The 18,859-nt window shown below is 53.4% G+C and overlaps 1 protein-coding gene across 3 annotated transcripts in view; it reads left to right on the top strand.

Annotated features, from left to right (window-relative positions):
* The window catches only part of BTBD9 (BTB (POZ) domain containing 9), a 433,633-nt gene that overhangs the window by 413,151 nt on the left and 1,623 nt on the right, over positions 1 to 18,859 (top strand). For all 3 annotated transcript variants that reach the window (XM_014545711.1, XM_014545709.1, XM_014545712.1), the window contains exon 10: positions 3,849 to 3,927. In XM_014545711.1, coding sequence (XP_014401197.1) covers positions 3,849 to 3,927 — 79 coding nt within the window. The remainder of the gene's footprint in view (positions 1 to 3,848; positions 3,928 to 18,859) is intronic.

Raw genomic sequence — 18,859 nt, 5'->3', positions numbered from 1 at the left:
TCTGATGTAGCTAAACTTTTTCCAGCCCAGTGAAGCACCCCAACTTCTCTTTCAGGTAATTGTCAGCAACACAGCAGTAAATATCAACACGAAGCAGATTATTATTGTAGATCACACAGGGAGAACAAAGGGTAAAATATTAAACTGCAGCAGTGTTTGACTATATTCTGTGCAGTGAGAAAACCTGAAGTCATTTTCAAGGTCCACCATTTTTTACTTCTTTTCAGTTGGGTCAAGTTTTTAAGCTTTCTAAATCTCCATTTTCCGGCTAATGAAAAGAAAATAGGATTCCACTGAGTCTATCTACCTACCTCAGGACTTCTGTGAGGATCAAATGAGATGAGGCATGGGAAAATGCTTCACAGACATTTGGTTAAAGTGTAAAATGTTTCCACCTGGCTATAAAGCAAGCCATGTTCCTGGGCTGAAGAAACTGCAAGGAGGCTAATCACTAGGGAGAGGAAGCTGCTGGACATTGCTATGTGATGTCATTACCCAGACGGACACTTAGCATATTAGCCTTTTATATATGTAGATTAGATGAAGAGACTGAATCCCACCAAGGTTAAGCAGTTTGCCCAAGGTCACAGCTGATGAGAGTAAGAAAGTGAAATTCAGACTCGGGTAGCCTGGCTCCAGAACCCATGCCATCAACCTTGGGACCATCCTTCCTCCAGTACATGAAGGATCAGGATTAAGGCCCGCAGTCTGGACTGCCACCAGAGACCCTCTCAACGGAAGTACCCTGCATCATAACACAGGCTGGCCTTTTCGCTGACTTCATGTCACGTGACCGGTAGGAGAGCCTTAGGCAGTAGATTAAGATAGGAACTTTTGAAAAATGATTACATATACTCTACCAAACTATAGTAAATGTCTCTTGAAATTCTTCTATCCCAAACTAAAAGTTTGATCAGCATTTTGGCAGACATTGTTATAGACACCTTTGAATAGTATACACCTTTGATAGTATACATGACAGTGTAATGTAATTGGGACCTTCTTTTTTCTGTCTGTCAGCATTGGACACATGAGGAGATTGCAGCTCAGGAAGGGGACGGACTTGTCCAGTGGAGAGCCAGCGAGTGCAGGGGGTTTTGTGGTTTCGGGGTAAGTGCTCAAAGCAAAGTCCATGTGTGTTTTTTGACACCCGTTACTCAGCTTCAGCCCTGCCTCTGACCTGCATCAGTGCCAAGCCCCTGTTGCTCCCTGTTTTCTGTGAGTGTTGCCTACCAGAAAAGAGATTCATGGTGGCCTGGCCAGGCAACTCAGTTGGTTTGAGCGTCATCCCAATACGCCAAGATTGCGGGTTCGATCCCGGTCAGAGCACATACAAGAAACAACCAAATGAATAATAAATAATAAATAAATAAGTGGAACTACCAATCGATGTTTCTCTCTCTCTCAAGTCAATACATTTAAAAAGAGAGAGAGAGAGAGATATTCAGGGTAATTGGCAAGTAGGAATATTTCTACAGCTCTCAACAAAAACAGCAGTTGAGCTTTTGAGTGGACTAGTACGGTGGCGTTTCCTGGCACTGTGGATCTCGGCTGCGCAGCCTCCATGGAGGTTGCATATGATTGCAAATGTGGCTCAGCCGTGAGGACTGTTCCAATGCCACCTTCCCTTCCAGCAGCATCAAGGCTGTTTGGAAGCAGTTGGGGGGAAATGGAATCTGAAACCTGGGGAGGGAGTGATGCTCATTACCTCATCCTAACCATCTTCCTTCCTACTGATACCTTGGTCTTAGGGTGTATCCAGTTTTGCTGAAAATGAAATCGTCTCTTCAACCTCAGGCTGTGTTAGTGAAAATGAACTCTAATGTGATTAGATATTACTGTAATGGCATGGAGGATTGGTATTAAATTGAGGCCTTTGGATCTTATTACTCCACAAATGCTCCTTCCTGCTCAGGCTGCTGCCCTGCCACCCCTGCCTCCCCAAGCAAAGCGAGGGCAGTGGTGTTGGGGGAGAAGGGCAGAGGGAGATGGTCAGAGCAGCAGCAGTGAGAGGAGGGCGACCCCAGCGCGGCCTCGTGCCTTCCCTGGGCCTCCAGTCTTCCTGGTGGAGGAGGAGGGGCTGGGCCACGGGAGGCTGGTTCGGACCTGCCTGCACTCTCGGGACCATGAGCGTGTACTGGGGACCCTGAGCCTACAAGGGTCAAGTGTCACCTTCACATCCAGAAGCACTTGAAGATTTTTTTGGGAGGCCTAGGGCTAGAAAGCTAAGGACAAAATCTTTACCTCCCCCACTCCCACCCCTCTCCACCCCAATCCTCCCTGGGAAGCTGACTTGAGCCTGGTAGTTGTCACTGGCTGTTGTCACTTATCCTGGGCCTGTTTCCCTTTCCTGGATGGTGGTCTGAGAAGCAGGCCCCCGCAGGGCCCCCACTTCCCCAGACCTGCCAGAAGGACACACGTCTGTCATGGGTTCCACGGCTTAGCTGGGAAGTGACAGCCAGACCTGTGAGAGCCCAGGCCCAGGGTGGAAGCCCCCCAGGGCCCGCCGGCCCCCAGGCCACAACCCGCCCAGCAGACTCTCCAAGATCTGGGTGGGTCTGGGAGCAAAACAGTCCCCGTAGAGAAAGGGCCAGGAGCGCCTGCGCTGGGATGGTCCGCCGGCCTCACCTTCACGTATGAATGATAGCGTTTGTACAAGGAGAGTGATTTTTCTTGTGCTGTTTCCAGAAAACTGCTTTCTGAGGCACAGACTTTGCACACATGATGATAACGACTTTTTAATGACCTTAAGGGGCCTGGTGTCCAGGCAGCAGTGAATCAGTCTCAGTGGGAGGCTCATAGCAGAGAGAAGATGGAACACCTGAAACCAGAGGGGAAAACAAACCGCAAATGCATCATTCTCTTTGGTGTGTTCCTTGGTAATTAGACAATTACAGGAAACAGCTCCCAGCAGCTGGCATCTCCACTGTGCAGTGGAGGAGGGATGGCAACAATGGTGAACTCCTCACATTTATTACCGAAAATATTATTGGCGTTTACAGTCGTGGGTGCCATGCGTTCCTCCCGGGCTTTCTGATGAGCTCTGAGCGAAAACCACGAGGGAGCTCCTCCTCTCAGGGCTCAAGCCCGGCTCTGGGGGCTTCAAATGAGCTGGCTTACCCTGCTGATCCGTGAGGAGCTGCCTCTGACATATCAGGGCTGCTTTGGGGCCCACCAGAGCCCAGGCAGTCCTGAGAATAAACCTTTGGGGGTACATTTGGAAGCTGAAAGGGAGGGTGGGGGCCTGTGGGAAATTGCCTCTTCCTCCCCAGGTGCCATCACTTGCATGGGGGGCGGTCATCAGACAGGAGAACTGGGGTTCACCCCTCAGTGAGTAACCCCCACTTCTCTAACCATGGTGCTGGGACTTCACAAGGCACTTGCCCCGCCCACAGTCCTGCCCTGATTCTCCTCTTCCCAGAGCCCCCCAGGGAAGTCACTGAGCCCGCTCGGATGCGGCCATGCAGCCGGCGGCCCCTGAGCCAGGCCCGTCTCACAGTGGAGATATGTTACACGAATTCCCGCTGACCTGGGTCACGTCTATTTGGCCACACTGTTGTCACAATGTGAGCTTGGTGTGCAGTTGGCACTCGTTTGTGGAGAGCTTTATAAGAAGCCACGTCACCTTCACAGAAGGGTAGAGCACCTTCCCCAATGAGACTGTAGGCTCTGATGGGAACATTGGGTACCGTTGCCTTCCTCAGCCACATGTTCCGTGCAGCCCTGTCCCTGTCCCCCACCCCTCCTCCAGCACAGGTCTCCCGGGAACAGACAGGCGGCCTTCCCTCTCCGTGTGCTCGGTTAACTGTGCCGTCTAACCAGGCGGATGGTTGTGCTTCTTCCCTTAGGTCCTGGCAGTCGGTAACTTTTGAAAGACAGCCTGCCTCCTTCATCCGAATCGTTGGAACACACAACACAGCAAATGAGGTAAGGGTCTCCTTCTGAAAGACGCTGTGATAGTTTCTGATGTACAGGTAATGCTACACCGAGGTAAGTGGAACTGTTTGTTCTGCCCGCTAATGGCCTGTTGTCGACAGCTTGGTACAGAAGAAAGCCCTGCCCCTGCACAGTGGGGGTATCGTTACCGTTTCTGAGTGTCTCTCCATCAGCTACTGAAAGCCAATCCTGTGGCTTTGCTTACTCCTCCAGTCCCTGCGGATCGCAACCACAGGGACCTTGAGAGGTCAATGCCCTGCCCTCAGAGTCCTCTGCCTCCCAGAGGCCCCGTGTCTCAGAGCGTGGTGGTGAAGGAACCCAGCCCCACGGGGCAGCCGTGGCGCAGTCGCTGGGTTCCTGTCTGCCTGCTGGGTCCTGTGCCGGCTGCATAGCCGTGTTTATGGCCGAGCCGCCTTCCGGGCCTGCTCCTCCCTGGCCCAGGCCTGGCCCCCGGGGACAGACACTCATTCCCATGGACCATGCTGTCTGTGGATGTTCCTTCACCTTTGGATTTAATGAAGACAGAGTGGGCGGGTTCTTCCCCATTTTGGTACCCGTGGTCAGGGCGGCAGTCGGGTGAGGTGCCTGGGCCTCAGGCATCACTGTGCTGTTTTGTCTGGATTGGAAATGACTTGGGGAAAGGGCGCTGGGTTCCTCTGGGTCAGGAAAGAGAAGGCAGTGCCTACAGGGACTGCAGTACTGGGGCACCTGGGGTGAGGGAGGCCGCAGTGACCGCAGAAGGAGAGCGAGTGCCATCGGGGCTGAGCAGGCATACCTGCGCTGTGTCCCCTCCACGGTATGGAGTGTCATCAGGCGCACAGGATCGTCAGGGTTCACTCACAGTGGCGTTGAGTGTCGGCATCTGCTTCCATTCTGAGTTTAAAATAATAGTTAATTGCTGACCTTTCTGTTCTTTGGGTGGGCGTGACGTAAGCACCAGGGGTGAGGGTTGGTGTGTGGCGGATGGCCTGAGTCTGTGCACTGAGTCTGCCCATCCCCCACTTGCTCTTGCACAGACGGGTGTTTAGCGTGGACCTCTGAAGGACCGCAGGTTAAAGACAGAGTTATGAGGAGCAGTGAGGTTGAAACTTCAGAGGTAAAGGAAAGGCACAGAGATAGTACCAGTTCTGCAATTTCACCTTAACACGATATTTCTCAGATCTGCACGGACCAGCCTCCCAGGCAGGCAACCAAGGCACTTGCGTGGGGCTCTCTTTTTTTCCGCACCCAGAAGGGGCCTGTGCTTGAGGTGGAGTGCTCTCCAGCATCGTCTTGAAATTCTTAGCAGTTTTACCTTTGAATTCTTTTATAAGGGAAGCCCCATGGGGCAGTGAAACTCCCACCTGGGTCTTGGAGCCTCAGCTGGCACTCGGGCTCGTCTCCGCCCCTTCTGCCTTCCCAGGAAGAGTGCCCTGACCCTGGTGGCCCCTGCCCCTCCTCAGCCTGCCCACAACCATTGCCATCCTTCCCTCCCAGGGCACTGGCACGTTTGCAGGGAGGGTGCGAGCCACGGGATCGGGCCCTGGCGCTGGTGAGCCTAGAGTTCCTGGTGCCAAGAGAGTGCCCGTGACAGGTGAAGAGAGAGACTGGAAAAAAGCTTTTCCCGCCTTTTGAACAGAGGTTTCCATACAGGGCTGGGATCGAACATTGTGTTTGTCAAATCAGATTCTCCAGAGCACTTCCAGGTGTTTCTGGTTCACAAAAGCATTTTTAAAAGTGAAAATATTGTGCAGATTTATATTCATTTTGCCTTTTTATTTATTTAGAATAAAATCGATGCACAGCCACAATATGTTTCTTGCAGAGAACTTGTAAATAGTTCTGGGCCTCAGACACCTTTTATCTCTTTATTTCAAAACACAAACTTGAACATTATAAAAGTAAGCCAATGGGTAATTTTTAAACCACAAAACAAAGAATTCTAAACATTAGGTCATAAAAGCACTTTTTTGGTCATGTAATGAAAGTCAGTTTAATGCTACATTTTAATACATATATGATCCCCATATGTTTTAAGTTTTGTGCATAAATCCCAATTTTTCTTACCACTTAAATTTGTTAGCTAAAATGAAATATTGAGGTTCTGCGATTACGTATTACAACAAAAGGAATTCTTCGGTGGGAGAGGGCTGAGAAGCACTGGAGAGAGTCTGAGCAGGGCCCCAACCCCTCACCTCAGCACCAGATGAAGAATCCCTTCATCACACAGCTCTCAAGTTGGAGCGCGAGACCCTATCTCCCCGGAGTGTCCCACAGCCATCTATATGGAGCCAACCACTCTGGACCAGCCAGTGTGAATGGGTCGGCTGGGAGGTCACTGTGATCTGTCACATTTGGCCATGAGCAACTCACTCAGCTCCCTCAGTGAGTCAGTTATTGATCAGGAAAAAGAGCTTCAATGTAGTGTTGCCAACGGGGAAACATCTTAAACCATTAAATAAATAGTGACCGGATCATAGGCAAGATCCATAAATTGTGTCATTCTCAGAGTGTACAAGAGGCATAAAAACGTTGACTTTAACTGGGCACCAAGCACGTAGCAAACACGCAAAGAGGAATGTTGTTTGCTACACATAACTGGGTTCTGGGACAACATGGAAGAAGCCGTCACCTGTCTTAGGCACAGCAGGAATGTGTGCAGGTGTGGCAAAGAGGCATGAGGGGCAGGGACTAAGGGAAGGGGGTGACTCGGGCTGGTTGGCAGGACTCCTGGCAGACGACAGCTGGGAAAGGGGACTGGGACAGAATCGGGGACCAGAATGCTGAGAGTGAGAGCCATGCCATCATGCCCCGTGGGGTCAGGGCCCCCGTGGCACAGTGGAGGGCAGTGTAGAGGGGAGGCAGGGTCCTCAGTGCGTCACTGCTGTGTGCCAGCCGACATCAGTGGCCTCTGTTTTGTCAGAGCCAGAGCTCGTATCCATGTAGACACCCAGTGTCTGCCCGTCTGAAGACTCTGTGCAGATTTCAGAAGGAGGGTGGGCGTGGTTTTTCGCATGGGAAGATCAACTTGTCTGTGCAATAACAGAAAGAGAAATGTGGGGGTATCACCTGCCACGTCTCCCAGGTCAGACTGTTTGTGCAGGTGCTGTCCCATCCAGAGAGGCAGGGTCCCAGTCGGGGATGGTGAGGAATGTGCAGCATGGAGGCTCCTGTGAGTTAAAGAGCATTCAGAAGAGATGGGGTTTGGGCTGTTCTGGCAAAAGGTGGACAAGTGGCCTGCACAGTGCCTGAGTGGCCACGGTGGCTGGGAGATGTGCGACGGTGGCGTGGAATCTGCTCTGACCTCCAAACACCGGCTGCTATTGGGATAGCAGAGCCTCCCGCACTAAACCAGATAGGGATTTCATGCCCGATATCGCTGTGCGTCTCTCATGCTCCAGTCGGCCAGGCCTTCCTGCAGCAGGGCTCAGCCTCTGTCTGCTGCATGTTAATTCCCCTCACTTCTCTCCATGGGGCCCAGCCTGGGCAGTCTGCGGAGGTTCAGATTTCCTGATCACCTGTTTGGGCACGCTTCTGATTTCCTGCACATTTCATCCCTCTCCTCCGGGAAGTGTATGTCTGCTTCGGGCATCTGCCTCATCTTCCTTTGTGAGCACCGCAGCAATGAATTCCTTTAATGTTTTAGCTACGTTTATGACTTCTGTCAATAAGTCCCTCAATGCTTACCTCTCAAAGACTGCACCACTTCCTCCAGTGACCTCCTGCCCCGTGTGCTCTGTGCCATCCTTGTCATTAAACCTAACTTCTTAGAACATTTTCCTTTGATTCCTGTGTGTGCGCGCGTGTGCGCACGTGTGTGTGTCATGCTCTGCTCCTCTCCCCCTGTGCTTGGCATCCTTCTCACGTCTATCCTTCTCTCTTCTACCCTTGGGTGCCTCTTTGCACATCCCCTGTGCCCATTCGCAGGGCTTCCTTTGTCATCCTCTCACACTTAGCACTAGATGGCAGACACATGTCAGTTTGTCTTCCAGCGAATCCACCTCGTCCTGGTCTCCTTCGGTTGTTTTCATTCATGTGCTTCTTCCCAGCACCTGGGCCAAAACGGTCCTTCTTGGCTGTTTCCTCATGTGCTTTCATGGAAGTCTCAGTCACCAACTCCGCAATCGTGTGGTCACTGGGCCCACCTGCCTCGACTGCTGATCGACTGAGCTGCTCAGGAGGCAGACATCCCTCCCACCCTCCCTTTTCCGGAGGAGGTTAGAAACTGGGCCTTGTCGACAACACCACTCATGTCAAGGGATCCGAAGCTTCAGCTGCAGTGACTGTCACGTAGCCAGTCACGCTGGTTCTGATGCTGCGCTGCTCACGCCCCTTCATTTCATCTCGTGAAAGCTCCCCTTAGAGAGCAGGCTGGGCCCGATCAAGGACGGTCTGCACCTATGAAAATCATTGTATCAGAAGAGATAGAAGTGAAGCCCGTTTCTTTTCGTGGCCCTTATGAAAACCTGAGTTTGAGAGCAAGCTTTGGTGTGACTTTTTATATGGGGCATTGAGCTCCTGGGCACAGCAGCCCCAGGGCTAAAAGGACTGTAGGAAACACTCACTCTGCAGTGTGGACAGTTCCTGCTCATGAGAACCCACATGAGAGCCTTTGCCAAGTCAATAACACAACTGAAGATGGTATTGACAGTCTCAGGCAGCTCTCAGGGTTCCATTTACTTATCGAATTTATGTGGCTGAGGAGAGAAGCGGGTCGTATTTATCTTTTTATCCCCGGCACCTAGCATGGGCCTGGCGCGTGTGCGCGTAGAGTACCTGCTGGCTGAATGAGTGAGTGAATCACTCGGTCTGTCCATCCAGCTCTCCCACCCCCACCAGTCAGCCAAATAAAGGGAAAGACTTAGTAATTCAGCTTGTCGAGAGACTGTGGCATTCAAGGCTGAGTTTCTGTTGTCAGTGGAGTCTCTTAAACCAGAAACTTTTGTCAGTGGAAAAATATATATGCCAAATACCTCGGCATCTCCTCATTCAGGATAATAATAATAATTTATAATAATAATAATAAGTTACCACTGTTATTTACTGAGCACTTATTATGTGCCAGGCCCTATTCCAATCCCTTGTATTTATTACACTCTGTAGCCCCCAAATGTGAAATAGGAGCTGCCCTCACTGCATTGTGAAAATGAGGAAACTCAGTCCCAGGTGCTGGCAAAGATGAGGCGCGATGGGCAGTTCTCACCAGTGCCGCGGGAGTATAAATGGATACAGTCATTTTGGAGAAGTTTTCTACCAAAGTTGAATATGTGCAGCCTACCCTATGGCTAAGCATGTTCACACCTTTGTGTAGTCTCTAAAGGCATGAAACTAATAATGGCGCAGAAGTGAGCCCAGCTCTGCCTGGCCCGCCATCTGAGGCAGACCTGAGTGAGCAGGTGGGGCCTGTGGGCAGGCTTGGCAGCCAGACATAGGAGAGAAACAAGGCAGGCCCTTCCTGGGGGGTTGCAGGTTCCCTGACTGAGAGAAATCAACCCAGTGAAGAGGGCCTTAGTTCTAGGGACATTGCGAATAGCAGTCGATGGACCAGACCAAAGTGCAGAGGTGTGAAGTGAAGCAGGGCTGGTGTGGATGGATTTTTTTTTGGGGGGGGGGGGGGGGCCTCACCTAAGAAAGGGGTCCAGTGAGCAGGCCCTTGGGAATTGGGTGGAGGTGAATGAGAGGGCGTGGGAGGGTTTTGCAGGGCTGGGAGGGTGGCAGATCCCTCCACCCTGCTCAAAGCTGCCCACTGGCCCTCGGCAGGGCCCCCCCCGCCCCCCGCAGGAACCCAGAGGCACCAGCAGGACAGAAAGTCTGCGCGTGGCTGCCTGAGCTGCCCTCCGAGACCACTCAGCAGAGCCTGGAGTGAGGGCAGTTTATTCACACACTTATGTCAGGCCCGTGAGTGGCTGTGGGCTCCCGGTGCTATCCTCGTTCCCATAGCAACATGCGGCTCTGGTGAAGAAAAAAATACAGCGAAACAGACTCTGTTTAAAGCAACCACCATCAGACCTCCGTCCTGGCCTGGTGATCGTCATTTCCCAGCCCCGAGCCCCAGGTCCTGTCACACCCTCTGGCTCCCCAGGACCCCTGCAGCTTCCTCTAGAGGAGGTTCTCCGAGCACCTTCAGGCGCACCTGGTCATGTGCTGCCTCCTAAGGCAGAATTCCTAGGGGGTCAGCACCGGAACTGACACAGACATCCCAGTGGCAGACTCCAAAGATGCGGAGCCCCTCCCTCTGTGCGCTCCTGACCCACGGAGAGAGCCAGTTCCAGCCTCAGACCCCTTCTGCCAGGACAGAGGACCCAGCCCTGCAGTGATGCGGAAGGGATGCTCCCAAATAAAACCTGCTTGGGAACAGGAGCCACGGAAACAACCGGGATTGAGAGGCGCCTGGGTGCCCTGTGCTGTGTACCAGAGACAGAAGTGGCATTTGTAGGGCCGGGCTGGGTGTGGGCCAGAGAGGGTGAGCACTGGAACCGCAGGGCCTGCACCTGTGAGTGTGCATAGCAGTCCTAGCAGGGGCCTCACCTGCACTTCTTGAGGGCAGAGCCCATGCTGTGGCCCCTCCGTGCCCCAGCGCCCCGCAGCCCCTCCATAAATCAGACGGGCCAGCGCTCTGGTGCGGGGTTCTGAGGGAGATCAACTCTCAGGGCTCACTGGTGACGACCTGGATCTGAGGAACGAGGGAGAACAGGAGATCGCCCTGAGGCTGCAATCCCCGTGACCTTGGAGAACAGTGGGGCTGTGCTGGCTACAAGGAAGTCTGGACGCATTTATTGCAAGAAAATAAAGGGTGAGGGGTAAAGGTGAGCCATTCAAACCAAGATAGGGATGTAAGGACTGGACCTGCAGATAATGGTCAAGGTCAGGGGCCTCGAAGAGTCAGGCTAAGAAGAAGGGTCTAGAAGTAAGCCTGAGAAAAGGCCATCTGAACGGGGCAGAGAGGTGGGGAAGGAGTGGAGGGTCTAGAAGTAAGCCTGAGAAACGGCCATATGAACGGGGCAGAGAGGTGGGGAAGGAGTGGAGGGTGATGGAGAAGAGTGTGGAGACCTCGGCACTGGGGCCAGCCTCACCCCAACCTGCTGTGTGACACCCCCCCCCCCCTGCAGCAGGTCATTTCACCTCCCTGGCTCTCAGGACCCTTGTCTCTGAAATAAGGAGAGTGAACTAGATCTTAAAGGTTCTTGCCCAGTGAGACCAAAAAAAAGGCAGAAAAATATTTCACTTGTAGCATAATTATAAAAGATCCTCTGTAGGCATCTTTATACTTAAATGTCTATCATGAAAGATTTTACTGGGAAAAGAGGGAAATGACACAACAGCGAGTATATGTCCTTGTTCCGACACTCCAAGTCCTGTGCCTCTGGGATTGGAGCAGCAGTAATTCTGCACCAAACAACTGGCTGGGAGAAGGTGCCCAGAGCCCGAGCAGGTGGGCGCCGGGAGCCGCTGAGCAGTGAGAGGAATGGAGACATCCCTTGGGAGGATAAGCCAACCCGTGTCCCCGTGCTGAGCCAGCAGGTGGGACTTGGGCCTGAAGTGGCCTTGTGGCTGGAGCTCTTGCAGACAAGCCGCACACGCCCCCTGGGAGTGAAGAACTTCCCACCTGCCCTCCCAGGGCGTGGGCCACAGCCAGGCTCTCTGATGCCCGTCTCAGAGAAGGGCCTTAGTAAGGCCACCCCTGCCCATGCTGCCTGAAACGAGAACATTTCCCTTTTTTGTATTTTTGTTTTTCCAAAATGAAAAGATACCTCCTACACTTCAGGGCCTAATGTGCTGAGTGAGTGAACTGCTCTCCCTGGAACTCCGGAGCGTCCAAACGTGAGAAAGGGAAGCAGGACTCCCCGGGCAGCCTGAGGGGATGGTGTGGGAAAGGCTCCTTTTCCAGGACCTTCCAGGCAGTGGCGTTCTAGTTATTTGTGGGTGCCCTGGCCTATGTGACTATGAGAAAGTGACATTGGAGAGTTAGAAAACTGTTGCCACATATAAGCAGTGTCACGAAGAAACCACTAGGAATGAATATTTGTGCAAAACTATTTGGGTGTCCTGTCGCCCCGAGCAATTCTGATGAGTGTGGCTCACAGTCCGGAAACGTCTCCCCGGGAAGCAGTGGTTAGGGCTGTTCAGAAGTCCATCTGTAACACTTTGGTTTATAAAAAGAAGTGTTTTGTCGGAAACACTTGGTCTTCATTTTTATTTGTTTATTTTTTAAAATATAAATGTTTATTGATTTCAGGGAGGAAGGGAGAGGGAGAGAGAGATAGAAACATCAATGATGAGAGAGGATCATTGATCGGCTGCCTCCTGCACGACCCCTACTGGGTATCAAGCCCGAAACCCAGGCATGTGCTCTTGACTGGAATCGAACCTGGAACCCTTCAGTCCACAGGCCAATGCTCTATCCAGTGAGCCAAACCAGTCAGGGCTTGGTCTTCATTTTTAACAGGTTAAGCGCCAAGCCTGTTCTGTCTTCCTTTCCGTTTAGCTCACGATATCCGAGTTCACCGATGTGCTGGCAGCACCAGTGACTGACCGGTCTGGACAGTGACTGACATGGCGCTTAACGTGTTAAAGAAACAAAAATGAAACATCCTGCAGAGGGACCCTTCTCCCGAGAGGGGAGTAAGAAAGATGTTCACATCACCATCTCGGGATCAGTCACAGTTCCTGCAACTGAGTGGGTGTGCGCTGCTGCCACGCCACGTGTGGAGGAAACACGGGAAGCCCTCGGTGGCCACCTCAGGAGCCCTGTCTTCGCATCTGACTTGCCGGCAGGCATCATTAGCGCTAGGTCTCTGTTATAAAGACACGCCACCCGGTAAATGGAAGTTGAAAGCTTGGGTCAGAAATCCTATTTGTATTGGTTGCAGTGAAAGCAGCCTGTGACAGTTACTCAGGAGAAACCAGAAAAGCAAGGTAGAGTCACTGATCACCATTTATTAAATTTCCCCAATTTCTGCTGCAGTTCACCGATGCTTAAGCCAACTTGGGAAAATTAGCAGAGGCGCCTCTGCTTTTAAAATCCAGGAAGGTATATGGAACCAACAGTGCTTGGGGAGCCCCTGCAATGAAAGGCACCGACAGCGGAGTTAGTCTGCTCAGAGAAGGGGCCACCACAGCTGTGGACCCGCTTCCCAGGATTCACGGAGGAAAGAACACCCGTGTCCAAGTCATGGCTCCTGGAGAGGAGAGGCGAAGTGATACTAAACAGCAGCTACGAGGAAGGACACGTAGTGACTCGGGCTGTGCGATTCATCCCCGGGACTACATTCTAAATTAGCAGGCTCCTCCCGGGGGACAGATCCAGAAGGCATTGAAGCTGGTTCAGCGAAGGTGCCCCTTTGTGAGCGGCGGCAATCAAACAGGCTAATGGGATACATGATTGCCGAAAAGGAGGAGGGAAGACGATGGGGGACTGCGGAACGGTTCTGCATAAATCAGCACTGCGACTCTGCCCTGCACGCCTCATTCACTCTCGGACATATCCTTTCCGAGGGGGACTGCAGGGAAGGTTCAGAGGAAAGAAATTGAGTCCCACAAGCTTCTGAGCAAAGAGAAAGTCAGGACTTGCCTGTTCCACTTGCAGGGAGGCCCACAGGTGCATGTGGGAGGGGAGCTAGCGGACCTGGGGGGACGGGCCACACATTTCCAGATGGCGCCCCCAGTGGCAATGAGGACTCCTCCAACACCTACTTCCTCCCGCTTCCTGTGAAAAGAGCAGAAGTCGCACCCCTCACCACATGGCCACCAGCGAAGGAGCCTTCCCCTGGGCAGCCTTACTTCCCACCTCTGCTCCCAGGAGCATTGTCAGGACCAGCCACAGGCCTCTCTGGGTGCCCACTAGCAACAGGTGTGCGTCCGCAGGTGCCCGGCTCAGAGGGAAGGAGCCCGGCCTGGTGCCGTGGTGATGGTGAGGCACAAGCCCCAGGATGCTTACTCTGGGGCCTGGCAGGTGCTGGCGCTGTCCTGGTGCCCTGTTGGGTGTGAGGCTGTTGGGCTGGAGAGCAGCTGAGATGACGGAGCCAGCGCACTTCCGCGGAGGGGCGAGCAGCCTGCCAGTGTGACCAGGTGCTGGGCCCAGACCTTCATCTGGAAGTTCTCCCTTTGTCCCTTCTCTCTGGGAAGCCACTCCCCTCCCTGTGCCTCCCAATTCTTTAAGGCGTCTCTTCCTCTCAGACCTTCCCTTCCAGGCAAAATTAATTTCTGGTCACCGATCACGTGCTGTTATAGTTTTCTGTATGAGGCAGGCATCCTGGTACTGAGAGAGCACAGCCTTTGGAGCTGCTGGGCCTTGAGGTTGAATCCTCCCCACTCCCCCATGCGTGTGACCATGGGCACCTCTGCCCCGCCCTCTCCCCTCTTGGGCTGGGCAGTGTGCACCCTAGTCAATATTCTTGCTCAATAAGATGGTCAACGTTTCAAAAACAAAACCAGTGAAGGGTCTCAGATGAGTACAGGTCCTGGGTGGTTGGCTGAGCTGGAGCCCCCTGGGGCCTCACTGCTATCACCCCCAGAGGGTGGCACTGCCGCCTGCCAGTCTCCTCCCAGAGAACCTGGAATCACAGGGCCCCTTTTCTTCCTGTCAGTCTTACTGGCTCTGTTACCAAGTTCTGTTATTCTTCATTTAAAAATGAGTCTTTTTCGTTTATCCCAAATGGTTAAATTCTGCCTCGGGATTTCAAGTGTTCTCCTAAAAATAAAAGGCCTTTCCCAGTGAGAGGCGACAGGCATTTATTTGAGATCAAAGAATAGCTACTCAGGAAGCATCTTCAGGCGAAGCCCAAGCAATGTCCCAATCAGGAGACAAAGGCCCCGGTACTTACGAGAAAGGGAAGGGGGACAGTCACAGCCATGGAAGGAAGGTGTCTGTTGGTGCTGATAACAGAACATAGTGATGCCAACGCTGAACAGTTTAAAATGCTCTGCCCCACAGTCCTCAGTGGGTGCTCACAGTATCTGCTTCCTTCTTATCCTTGCAGACAGTCTTGGGGCACAGTGTGGCGGGAGGCGCAGGGCAGAGGTTATTTCGCCCTGTTTTCACGTCCGAGCATCTGTGGCCCAGGACTGCCAGGCGGTGCCTCCTGGATGGCGGCTCTGCTCCATTTTAAAGTGGCTCCGCTGATGTTATGATTTTTTTACACAAGGTTTAAGTGTTTGTAGTCATCTGCTTTCTTTAGACACATATTATTTGCCACCATATGCATGCATTCCTTTCGTAATATTCTAAAGGAAGTCTCTCCTGCCCTCTGTGCCCTTTCCTGGCGCTGCCTGTCCTCAGCCTGCTCACTCTGACGCCCACTACACTCCCCACTTCTCCACTGACTCCAGGCCTCACCCATCTTTCCATTCATAAGCATCCTCTCTCACATAGAATCTTCGCCCCTCAGTTGTGTGACTTAATAAAGGTAGCTTTCCTGCGTGTTGCCTTTGAACCTCAGAGCCTGCTTGCCCTCCAGAAGTGCCAGGGGACCGCACGAAAGTTAGCTGGGCCTTTAGTGACACTCTTGGGGCTCAGGGGGTCTCTGACCGAAGCGCGGCTCCAAGCCGCCTAGGTCCTCCTGTCTGGCCTCGCTTTCTGGTCACAGCGCCTCCCAGCTCCGTGGGAGCTCGGCAGGCAGGTAGCAGTGGGACTTCCAAGCACCTCCAGTTTCCCCAACTTAGATGGAAGGTCTGCCTGAGCCCGGCAGTGTTGGGAAAATGGTTATGATTCTGGAGAAATATGCAGAGGAGAAAACCGAAACAGCCAGCCAGATTTCCGTTGGTATTGTTAGGTGTGGTGGGGAAAACGGCCATTTACATTATTGAAAGATCAGTCGGAGGCCGAAAACCAAGTGACACAGGCTTTATTAGAGGAAAGACCTGCCGGGCTGTCTCACAAGGGAGAGCAGCAGCCCGTGCAGCGGTTACAACTCTTTTAAGGAGAATGAGGAAGGCATGAGGGCTTGGGGTACTTGGCGAGAGCTGGTTGGTTAGTCCATGTATATGTCCATACAGGGTGTTCCTTCTGGGCTGGGGCCACATCACATTTACAGTCAGTCATCGCCATTCCAGGGACGGGTGGGTTTAGCAATCACATTCCAGGGAAAGGGGAGTCCATCAATTATTATTTTAAAACGGTTGGTTACAGGCGCTGAAGGCGTGCCCTTACCATCACCGGCTGGAGGAGTGGGTCTGAGGCGGGAACCAGGCAGCAGGAGTCAGGCCGTGGACACTTACTAAGCGCCCTGGGCAGACAGTGTCTGGCAGGCTTTCTTCCCGCTCGGTGGGGGCGGCAAGCCACCTGCCCCTCGGACAGCCTCGCTGATGGGGACCTTTCTTAGGTGAACCAGCCATTAGTCAGAGCCCAGCCACACTGAGATCTTTTATAGCTTTATTTTTCAATCCTGGATTTTTATTGATTTGTTTATTCTTGTGCAAGGCCCTGAGCGGGAGAAAGGACGGCATGCGTGGTCCTTGAGTCAGAGGGGCACCCACACACCAGCAGACAGAGGCAGGCGGGCCGGGCCCTGGGGCAGGAGACACCTTGAAGCCTGGAAGGAGGGCTGCGCAGAGCTCACCAGGAAATCTGGAGGCCGAAGAGCTCACAAGAGCACAGGGGAGAAAACCCATTCCACACCAGAGGGGAGCGCTCGAGGGAGGCAATGAGGACAGATGCAACTCAGTGCAGGGAGGATCCTCAGAGAGTACTGACAGGTGGAGTGGGGGTCACACAAATGGCCAGTTAAAGAGCAAGATGGGGCAGGATAGGGAGGCGGGTCAGGAAGGGGACGGCGCAGAACTATGCAGCCACTGTGTTCAGAGAGACTGCACATGCAGCTCTAGGGGCAGACGGGCCGTGTGCTCACTTTCAGGCAGCTCTAGGGGCAGGAAGTGTCGGGTGATGTGAAGAAGCAGAGCTGTGTTTGGAGGATTGCTGTGGCCCAGCCTGTGTCGTGCTTGGAAAGAGGAGTGTTCATAAAGCAAGATAACCCGGCAGAGATGGTCTTGTCCCTCCAAATGCTTCACGGGGGTGAAGCCAATGGAGGAGACCAGATGAATGTTGCCGCTTAGGAAAAGATTTTCAAGTTTACCTGTGCCAGGCAGGTCGGAGCGCAGGGCTCCCACAGTGTTAAAGGCCCAGGTAAGAGCCTGCAGATGGGCCCAAAGAGAGAGTTTTGATAGAGAAGGAAGAGAACAAGGAAAGAAAGGAAGGAGAGACCGGGCCAGCGGAGCAGGAAGTGCCATGGCGAGGACAGCAAAGGCCTGAGCTTTCGGGAGAATCAGCTCACTCCGAGAGGAAACAGTCTGCCAACGAGGAGAGCGGACCGGAGACGAGCGCCTCACTCAGTCTCAGAATGAGAGTTGAAATGTGAAATTTGAAACAGTGGTAGATAAATGAATTGAAGTGGAAACATGGAAAAAATAGTGATGCAGGAAGGAAAGCACGGGATTTCTATTTTAAATATAATTTCACAGTTGATATTACATTTGTCTTCTTCTCTGTGAACTTGATTCTACAGTAGATGGGTGTGTGTGGGGGGATGTGCACAGTGCGCATGTGTGGCCCTGCTCAAGCTGTGGACGAAGCCCCTCGACCCCCAGCTCTACCTCCTGAGCCCCCTACAGTCTCCTCTGCCTGGTCCTCCCTCGGGGAGAGTGGCGGGTGTCCAGCAGGCCCCTGGGGAGGGAAGGGTGGCCCCTCCCCAAGGAAGCATGAGGTCAGCATTCTCTGTGCTCACGGGGTGGCCAGGGGAGGGCCAGCAGTGTGTCCGCCCTGTGGGTCTCCTTTGCTGTCCCCACCGGCTTCAGGCAGCCACCAGCCCTGAAGGTGTATCTGTAGACACCAGTCACTCACTGAGGATGAGTCCTAGCATTCGCAGGTTCAAGGACAGCTTTACAACAGGTTGCACCGTCTTATTACTTGCCCAGGGCCTTTGGTCCGTGTGGGAGGAGCCTGGGGGCCAAGGGCAGGAAGCCTCAGTACGGAGCGGGAGAGCAGGCCCTCCCGGAGTTTGTCCAGATGCTTTGGTTCTGGAGCTTCCTCTGCCCCCGGCCCCCCAGCCTCAGTTCCTGTCACATGTCTGGCTCAGCTCACCAGTGTCTTTAAGACGCTCTCGGGCCCTCGGGACCCTCAGGAGCTGGAACTCACCTTCAATCCCATTCCAGTCGAGGCTGCGTCTGTGCCCTGCTGCCCCACTGACTTTCACCTCTGCCTCCGCTGGACCCTCCTCACCCCTGCTCACCCCTCGGCCTCCCCAGGGAGCTGTGCCAGTCCCCTCAGCAGGTCAGGACCTTCCGGGTGGGTCCCACCATCTAGACCTCACCTCTAACATGTAACCAAGGTGTGGCCCTTCCCTCTAAAGCGCGTCAGGGACCTCAGCGCCTCCTCTCGGCCCCTGCGGCCTCGCGCGCGAAGCTCCCACCACCGGTTGAGGAAGCTGATCTCCCTCCGCAGTGTCCTCCCCAGTGTCCTGGCACCGTCACAGCACATACACTCCCGCCGCACGATCTCCGTGTGGGACGATGCACAGGCCGGGCCTCTGGTCTTCATGGGGTGAGCAGGCCATGGAGGGTCCCTGCTGCAAAGCCCTCACCGGCCGACAGCCCTTCTCCCCTCAGTTTGCTGCTCACATCTGCCCAGACCCCGTTCCTCCCCACGTCCCCGCCTGTCACTCCCGTGCCTGGAACACTTCTACCCCCTCCCCTTCCCTCAGGCCCTGCCTGGAGGCCTCGAGGGCCTCAGTGGCCGCTGCCTTCTGCGTGCGCCTCCTGAAACAGGGCTGTGGGAAAACATGGAATCCTTTGAACATTTTACTAAGGTTGATAAGCAAAATAGTTCTTAAGTTTAAATAGTTATTTTTGTTAATATGAGATAGAAAAAAACAAACAGAAGGTGGAAGACAGGACTCGCACAGAGCCCAGAACTGCTTCCACGGTGATGCGTAGGCCGACTGCCCCTGGTCCT

Source organism: Myotis brandtii, unplaced genomic scaffold (assembly GCF_000412655.1).
Source record: "Myotis brandtii unplaced genomic scaffold, ASM41265v1 scaffold420, whole genome shotgun sequence".
Lineage (NCBI taxonomy): Eukaryota > Metazoa > Chordata > Mammalia > Chiroptera > Vespertilionidae > Myotis > Myotis brandtii.
Note: the sequence above shows the minus strand (reverse complement) of the source record. Positions and strands in the feature narration are given on the sequence as shown.